The sequence below is a fragment of the Uloborus diversus genome, chromosome 7, assembly GCF_026930045.1.
Source record: "Uloborus diversus isolate 005 chromosome 7, Udiv.v.3.1, whole genome shotgun sequence".
In the NCBI taxonomy this organism is placed as follows: Eukaryota; Metazoa; Arthropoda; class Arachnida; order Araneae; family Uloboridae; genus Uloborus; species Uloborus diversus.
In genome coordinates, this window is record NC_072737.1 from 47,061,978 (window position 1) to 47,071,593 (window position 9,616).

The following is a 9,616-nucleotide window of genomic DNA, read 5'->3' on the forward strand; positions in this document are numbered from 1 at the left end:
TTTATAAGTGAAGTGTAATATTTGATCAACCATGTTTCTTACGCAAGACCCATCAACGAATGGCAATATTTTGTTAATTTTGAGAAATGTTTGAAATATGGTACCAAACGAGCTGATGTGTGCCTCACGTGACTTCCTTTTACTCCACTTTAATGTCATTTTTCCATCATTGGTCATTTTAATGTGATTCAATAGTTTACTCTCTAAATATCACCAATAGTGGCCAAACTGAAACCAGATTTAAAAAATATAAATTAAAAAAATCGCCAAATTTGTTGCCAAAAGACTGGCGATATATTGCCAAGTGTCTGCCAAATTGTAACACCACTTGAGTTTTCAGCGAAATAAACAATGATTTCCCCCCAAAAAGGGGCAAAAGACCCCCTGAAAAACACCCGAATGCAACCAAAAGGAGAGGTGCACAATTAGACCCCACTAGGAGTCTACGTACCAAGTTTGAACTTTCTAGGACATATCGTTCTTGAGTTATGCGACATACATACGCACATACACACATCCGCAAATACGCACATACATACGTACATACAGACGTCACGAGAAAACTCGTTGTAACTAACTCGGGAATCGTCAAAATGGATACTTCGCGTGTCTATACATTCTTAGGCGCTTATCCACGTGTGGTCGAAACGAAAAAAAAAAAAACTCAACATTTATTCGGGGGTGAGCAAAATGGAAATTAAGGTCGATTTTTGAGTGAAATTTTTTTCGCGAATACAATACTTCCTTTTTGTAAAAGGAAGTAAAAATCTAGTTTAAAATACAAGTAAATAAAGCTCAGCACCTGCATTTAATACTGAGAGTGTTATTACTCAAAACGTCCTCTTATATGTAATAGCGAATTCACTGAGTAACGCTGACGTCACCAACAATGAAACTCGGGCCACGGCATGATAATTTTATTATATTTTTTGAGTGTTTGACATGCAAGGAAATGCCTTATTTTGACAAGGCTAAGCTGGATGGGGTAACTTAAATATTTTACTGGTAAGACTCCTTTTAGGAGAATGAAGAAACAAAAAAGTGGTCAAAAATGAACGCTATCTACTGGAGTTTAGGGTTAATCCACTAGAGTTAGGGTTAAAGTGTCCAACTATAAAAATATCACCAAACAGGCAATGGCTTCTTTTAAATGTAGAAACAATTTTCATCCGTCATACCATAGTTGGGCGATTTACTAGTTAAAGAAGAATAAACAAAAAATAAATGTTAGCGAATTAATTACAAGTAAATGCAAAACTAGTTCATAAAGAACTTCTGAATGCTACAGTAAAGGGATTTTTTCTCTTTTTAAAGATACTCTCAAATTTACTCTCAGTACAAAGCAATCATTTTTTACAATATAATTAAATATGCAATTGTTCTTTAGTTACTTCCAATATGAAAATTAATTTTCAGCCATACTCTCAACACGTATTGCATAATACTCAGAATTAAATGAAACTTCCTTTGGACGAAATATGTATTTTTGTAATAGAAATTTCTTGAAAAGTTCAAGTAATCATGTGATTTCATTTTAAGCTTTCTTTTCCCTCTAAAGTCATTACAGCCAAGTAAAAAATAACTAAAGTACGAATGAAATTGCATATGAATGAATTCAAGAAGATACTAGGAAATAAAAATTTAAAAAAAGGATTGTCTTTTAAGTTTACTGAAATTAAAAGGTTTTATTTTTTATTAGGAAACACATTAGTTGGTTTTAATCAAAAGTTATTCCTTTTAATTTTTTTAAAGAACTGTAGCTTAAAAAACTTCTTCAAGTAAGACAAACATTTGTCACTTTGAGAAAAAACTAAGGTTTTCAACTCCTATGAAATTAATTAAGTTCGCTTTTTTATTTTATTTTCCCGACAATCAAGATAGAAAGCAAATGAGAAGGAATATTCTTCAATCTTTTGTGATGATATATATGTAGTAATAGCTGTATGGTTTTTGAATATGTATTATTCAAAAATTACTTTTTCACTAAAAAATAGAAAACCTTTACACAGTGTTAGCTTAGCACACGTTTTTAATATTCGCTCTGTAGTTTTATTAGAAACTAGCCGCCTGCGGCGACCAGCTGGTCCGCCTTTTTACGCCATTCGCCTTTTTGCGCCAGAGTTGCCGCCTTCGGCGGCTGCTTAGACAATTTAGCAACGGTATTAATCAATGTTTTTCTCTTTTTTCTCAATATTATCATTCGCCTTTTTACACCGATGTTGCCGCCTTCGGCGGCTGCTTAAACAAATTTCTAGGCAGTATCAATCAATCTATATCTATCTATATCATTAGTAGTTTGAATAAAATATTTTCTAGATCTATCTCCAATTCGGTCGTTTGGAATGTTTTTAAAGGGGGGGGGGGAGACACAAACGACGTACTCTTCATGCAAATCTTGTCGAAAAATAACAAATAGCACTTGCACTTTTATGTGAAAGCATTGTTTTTTCAAAGTCATGGTGTGTGTGTGTGGGGGGGGGGCACTGACACCCCGTTGAAATTCCTTAAATGACGGGCATGCCTCTTTCTTGCTGTCCATCTGCTATATCGAACTCTATTATTTGTCTATCTATCAATCTATACGATCTGCGCATGTCTACCTCCTGACAGTACAACCTTTTTTTTATTTATATAAGTATTAATTCGAAAACAAAAACATTTTTTGTCCACTCAACCTCTATCTATCTCTGTATCTACCTAACCTAACCGCCAATTCGTAACAGAAACGAAGATCATGCAAAAAAGCGCGGGCTTTATTTATTTAATCAAAGTAGCCCTCAAAAATAAAGGCACTATGTTCCCCGTAGTGTTCAAAAAGTAGCTCTTGCAAAAAAAAAAAAGAAGTGAAGAGAAGGCAAACGATTTCAGATGGATCACGTGATGAGGTAAGCTCGGAATCAGCCGGCAAGCGAACAGCTCGCGTTGTGTTCTGCCATTAAAAAAATTGTAAAAAAAAACTGTTGCGTATTTTTCAAAACTTTTTTCTTCTGAAGGGGGCGGAATGTTTTTACTATTACCGACTAAAATTTTAGAATTGAGGGTTCAATACTTGTCGCAGGATGGGTTTCGAAAAAAACTAAACCCAGAAAAAAATGCAAAATAAAGGTTTTTTCAAAAATCTATAAAAAATACAAAAATTGCTCTATCTTCAAATTTTTTCATTCATCATATTTAAAATTAAATTTCCTACACAATAGTACAAAAAATATCCGTCTGGCGCGATTGGTTCGGGATCTGTGAGGTCAAAAGTACTAAAAAGTGCTAAAAATAACATAAAACATTAAATAACTTTTTTTCTAATTAAAATATCAAAAATCGAAGCCCGAGGTGCACATTTTCAGCAAAAACTGCACCTGTGTACCAAATTTCATCTTTCTAGGCCTTACCGTTTTCCCAGGATGCGCGCCACAAACACACACACACACACACACACACACAAACATCTTGTTTTATTGTATGTATAGAAGATAGAAGATAGATTTGAATGTTTCGAAAGCTATTTTGTTCGAACCCAATCTACGCATCTCAGCTTCAAATCAATGAAATAATATTTCCTATACGAGGGGTTCCAAGAACTCTATTGTTGCAACAATTAGTCCTAGATGCATTCTTCCAATTGAAAAAAATCTTTAAAATAGGGTGCTGAATTAAGTTAATAAAACACTAAGATTTGAAGCGAAAAAAAAAATTAAAAAATTCAAAATTTAACTTTTTATACGGGACCTACGTACCGTAACAAATGTTTAGGGAAAAAATAGTTCCAAAGCAAAATGTTCGACATTGGTGAGACCAATATTATCGGAGATATGAGACGTAGTGTTTTGTGACTTACACCACTTAACGCTTGCCGTTAATAACACCATTTGGGGGGAAATATAGCGGCTAACAAGTGCTAAAATTATATGTGTGCATGGAGTGAGTTTTTTTCTTTTTTTTAATTGAACGAGCTTTTGGCTTTTGTAGTGTGGTTTTACGTGTCATGGCCCAACATTTGCAATTCTGTTTTTTTTTTTTTTTTTTTCACAGCAATGAAAAATACTTTTTTTTTACTTCGCAAACGTGTCATTCTTCTGAAAGGGCGATATGTTACAATCTCATTCTTTGCATGGTTCCTTAAAAATTAGAAATTGGATATCGCTTTAAGTGTTGGTCGCACAAATCTCAAGTTTTTTGAATTAGTAATTTTTTAAATGGTGACTATTTCCCTAAACACAAATAAGGGGACCATATAAACAGTCAAAATTTGTATTTTTTGCCTGTTTTTGTTTTTCGGTTATTTATTTATTTATTTATTTATTTATTTTTGTTATTAGGTGGTCTTTAAGTTTAAAGTAAAATTTATTGTGTGTGACGCTCCCGCAATTGGTTTTCTCATACAAAACAAAATTCGCAATTTCTCATTTTTATGTATTTTTGAACTACAATAGGTATTGCTAGAGTAACGGCACCAGTAACAGACAAGGGTCCAGTAACAGACTGTCGTAAGTGTGGATTAAAATAAGAATTTTAGGCGGGAAAACTGATGTTGCTGTGACTTATGAATACGGCGCAACCGTCTAGTGTTATTAGGGGGAATTTTATGAGCCAGTTGGTATTTCCATGGCAGTGGTGGAAGGTTATGAAGTCTGCCGCGTGGTCTGCCGCTGTTTCGAGTATATTTGAATTAAATAAGGGTTTAGATCTAAAAATAAAGAACTTTTGCACAATTTGAAGAGAAAAGGGGAATTTTGTCCATCCTTTCATCACCCTATCTGTTACTGGGTATCATCAGAATTGTCGGTGTCTGTTACTGGGGGGTCGGACTTTTTTTCGAAATTAAGCAAAAAAAAAAAAAAAAATAGTATGTTGTTGCCATCACGAAACTTTCTTCTATATCTTTCTTATGAACTCTGATCTCTCCCCATGCTTGACTTATTGTAGCATTTATAAAAATATTTTTATTCGCACAAAAAAAAAATCAGCCCCCCCCCCCATGGAGCGATTGGCGCCAATATTAAACCAACTTCTGTTTACATATAGGTTCACATTTGTTCCAAATTTCAACCAGAACGTAGCATTACTTGAGATATGGCACTCGCAATGAAAAAAAAAGAACGTTCGATTGCGCCAACCCCTTTTCAGCTATTGACGCCAAAATAAAATCAACTCTTATATCCTCTAAGGGCTACTTGTCGATAAATTTTTGTTTGATTCTGTTCATTTTTTCTTGAGATAGAACAGTCACAATTGACGACAAAAGCGGTCTATAGATCAACCCTCGTTTCAGCTATTGACACCAAAATTGAAGCAGTACCTGTACCTGTTAGGGGCAACATCCAGAACATCCAGACCAAATTGTTTGATTCCGCCAGTTACTTGCTGGGCAATAGCAGGCACTTATAACTCAAAAAATGTCCCATTGCTCCACCCCCCTTGGAGGAATTCCCGCCAAAAACCAACGGGCACAAGTTCACATAGCGGCACATATGTGTACCAAATTTTGTTCGATTAACGCGGCCACAAAAAACTGGTCACACACAGACGTAACACACACACACAGACAGACAGACATTTTCCAAAAATGGTCGAAATGGACTCAAAACGTTCGAATCCGTCAAAATTCGAAAATTTGCACGAATTCAATACTTTCTCCTTTATATTAGATATAGAAGAGAGTAAAAAGGATGAACCATTTTAGAGAAGCTAGAAGCAACCTAACGTTAAACGAGATGTAGTTGCATGAGAGAAAGATAGTTTTAAAAGTCTGAATACATTAAATAGCTCAGAAAATTGAGTTAACCTGAGAGCGATGTCTTAAGCATGTCTGTTACTGGTGCGGCTACCGTATATCCAGACTGACCATTCTCTCATTCTAATTTTGTGAATTTTTTTATGTTACTGACTGCATGTACACATATGGCCTTTGGTCAGGCATACCACTCTTCAGCGCCCGTTCCAGCTGAAGTGAAAGAAGGTCATTTCCTTCCCCCAACGTGGGCACAAAGTATCCTAGACGGCATTAATTTATGTAAACATACGCCCCCAAAGCCAGCGTGTAGATTTTCGGCCTTTTCTGTGTTTCTAATAGTGGTGACACAAATGGTTGAAAAATTTAAATGGCTTAAAACGCAAGGTGCTGCGCTTCAGAGAATTTTTCTTTTCCTCCCCCCCCCCCAGGACCTTTCTTAGAGTTAATTCATCTGAAACAGCAATTTCACGTTTAGTTATCAGTTGTAGCTTATGTAAATACCTGATAGAGTAATTTTCACGCAATCATGACACGGTAACGAACTTTTCTTGTTGGTTCGACAAAGACTCAAATTACTGGTGCTAAATTGCCATCTTGTGGCGTCATTTTGAGTGTACTTTTATACAATAAGCACGATGTTAACTTAAACATACAAAACACTGCTTTTCTTGTGATACAAAAAACGATTATAATTTCGAAAAAAGCTCTCATAGCACCTCAACATTCCTCAAGATGCGCTAAAAAGGATAAAATGCTTTGTGCAACATGATTCAATTAAGACAAGCATAAATTTAGGGAGATTTTGATAGAACGAAAAAAAATCGATTTCAAGGAAATTAGAATGACCTTTTATATTGCGCATGAAAATGGGTTAGACATTTTTCCGTAAGAAAAATATTATAAACGGTGTTTTCATTATTTTATTTATGTTTTCTTTGGCATTGTAACATATTATTGAATTTATGAATGGCAACAGTTGGAGTTGTCAAATCTTTGGAACAAAGATGCTCGTAATGATTATTCAGTTGTATTTTAGTTGTTAATATGGATGCCGATATTGGATTCAGTTTAAATAAAATTAATATTTGAAATGTTATTACTTTATATTTTCCTTATGATATTATAAGAAAACATAACATGGCGCAGTCGAAAGTTTGAACCACTTCAAGGAAACAATGGAATACTGCAGACCACCAATGGCCCGAGTTTCGTCGGAAATGTAGCGGATAATTGGCGAAAATTTAGACAACAGTTTCGCATTTATATGACGGCGTGCGGCCGGAAATGAGGAAAAGAAAGCTGAAGTAAAAGTAGCCATGCTACTAAATGCAGTTATTGAAGAAGGCATAGAGATTTTTAATACCTTTTGATTTGTCAGATGACGACAAACAAGATTATGAAAAGGTTATTGAGGCATTTGAGCTATATGCAACACCAAAAAAGAATGTGGTAGTTGAAAGGTTTATATTTAACAATCGAGTTCAATGGCAAGGTGAAAATTTTGATTCCTTTTGTACCAATTTAAGAAAATTAGTGAAGTCGTGCGAGTTTGGCGATCAAGTAAGGGTAGTTGTAAGGGGAAATTATTCTAATTGGAGTGAGGTTTTAAGCGGGGTCCCTCAATGATCAGTGTTGGGGCCTGTTTTGTTCATTGTTTTTATGAACGATATTCATAAAAATATTTCTGGGAACATGAATTGTTTTGCTGATGATGTCAAAGTTATGGGGAGTGTAGAAAATGAAGAACAAGCAAATCGGCTGCAAGAGGATCTAGATCATATTACGGAGTGGGCTGATAAATGGGGTATGGCTGTTAATGTTGGGAAATGCCAAGTGCTACACTTAGGGCATAGAAATAAGTGTACAAGTTATTATTTGCAAGGTTCAGTCATTAGTCAGGCAGAAAAAGTTACTGATCTGGGAGTCTTAATAAGTCAGGATTTAAAGTTTAGCCAACAATGCAGCATAGCTAGTAACAAAGCCAATAAGATGCTTGGGTTTATCAATAGATCTATTTCAAACAAATCTAAAGTTCTTCTTCCCTTATATAGAAGTTTGGTAAGACGACATTTGGAGTATTCTGTTCAGTTTTGATCTCCTTATCCTAAGAAAGATATTAATGTATTGGAAAGGGTTCAAAGGCGGGCTACAAGGCTAATAAATGGACTTTCTCATTTAGACTATGATTTCAGGCTTAGAAGGCTAAAAATGTAGAGTCTTGAGCAAAGAAGAGACCGAGGGGACATGATTCAGTTGTTTAAATTTATTAAAATGAAAGATGTTACGACGCTGAAGTTTAGCACTGAAAACAGGACAAGGGGTCATTGTTTTAAGTTATTTAAATCTCAGGCTAACATGGATATTCGAAAAAATTATTATTTTAGCAGGGTAGTGGAACCTTGGAACAGTTTACCGGAAGAGGTGGTAATGAGCAAGGGAGTAGATAGTTTTAAGAGGGCCATTGATCTTCACTGGGGATTGTAAATTGACTAGGACCAGTCTGGCTGGGCCCAGAGCCTGTTGCTGGTCGTCACTTTTGTTTTTGTATTTGAATAAGTAGATAGTGTTGTTCGTGACCGCATAGTCCTACGTATCGCACACAGAGGTTTGCAGGAAAGATTACTGCAAGAGGGTAAGCTTTCACTATTCAAGGCTGCAGAACTTTGTCGATCTGCTGAATTGAGTAGGACACAAGCTCAAACAATTCAAGCTAAAAATGTTGATACAATGAAGCGATTTTCTCTGCGATCATCTAGAAATCAACAGAACGATTTTAATACACAGCAAAGTTCAGCTGATGCTAAGCCTTCCAATAATGAATTCTCAAGTGAATCCGGTTGTGCGACTTTAAAGTGCAAGAAATGTAATCGTAAACATAAGAGGTCTGAATGTCCGGCTTATGGAAAACACTGCTATCGTTGTGGAAACCTTAACCATTTCTCTTCAGTTTGCAAGTCTCGAAATATTAGAGAAATTTCCTACTCAGAGCCAGAGAGAAACATACACGAATGACAAGATAACAATACTAACAATTTATGTAGAATCTGTTACTGTATGCCAAATAGGTAATGTAGATTATCTGCCATTGAAATGACGAAAAACATTCGCATTTGTGATAAAGAAATAAGTTTTAAAGTAGATACGGGTGCACAGATAAGTGTTTTGCCGGAGGATATATTTTTATCGATAGGTAAAAATTTGAAGTATGATAAAACCAGTATTGTATTAGAGGCTTATGGGGTTCAGAGATTTAAGCCCTTGGGTGGGATAAAATTATTATGCTTTGTGGGTGATAAACAAGCAATTATAGATTTTGTTATTGTTAATAATAGATCAAAACCATTATTTGGATTAGATGGGTGTATAAAACTAAAGTTATTGAAAATTGTTGAGGATAATTTCAAGCGTTATGATAGTTTGAATTGTGAAAAAATAATGTCATGTGATGTTAAAGCATCCAAACTGCACGAATGGTTAAATAGTGCTAGTTATGGCAATGTTGTCGTAGAGTTTATTCGAATGAATACAAATGTATTTGAAGGAGTGGGAAAATTTGGTAAATGCAGTATTAAATTAAAAGAAAATTACTCTCCAATAGCTCGTCCTCCACGACGAGTACTCACTTCATTGCGTCCGAAACTTAAAATGAAATCTATAGAATTGGAAAATCAAAATATTATTGAAAAAGTAGAGAATCTGCAATATTGGGTTAGCAATCTAGTAATAATAGAAAAATCTGATGGTTCACTCAGATTATGTATGGATCCACAAGACTTAAATAGGGCTATCAAGAGGGATTACGCATTGATTCCAACAGTTGAAGAACTTGTTACTAAGTTATGTAATAAAACAGTTTTTAGTGTTTTGGACCTAAAAAATGGATTTTTT

General features: G+C 35.0%; 1 protein-coding gene across 1 annotated transcript; it reads left to right on the top strand.

Moving 5' to 3' along the window:
- Positions 1-5,895: 5,895 nt before the first annotated feature.
- LOC129226685 (uncharacterized) lies at positions 5,896-8,740 on the top strand. The gene is made up of 3 exons (XM_054861315.1): positions 5,896-5,983; positions 7,107-7,288; positions 8,381-8,740. The coding sequence occupies exons 1-3, from the start codon at positions 5,896-5,898 to the stop codon at positions 8,738-8,740; spliced, it is 630 nt and encodes a 209-aa protein (XP_054717290.1).
- Positions 8,741-9,616: the final 876 nt, after the last annotated feature.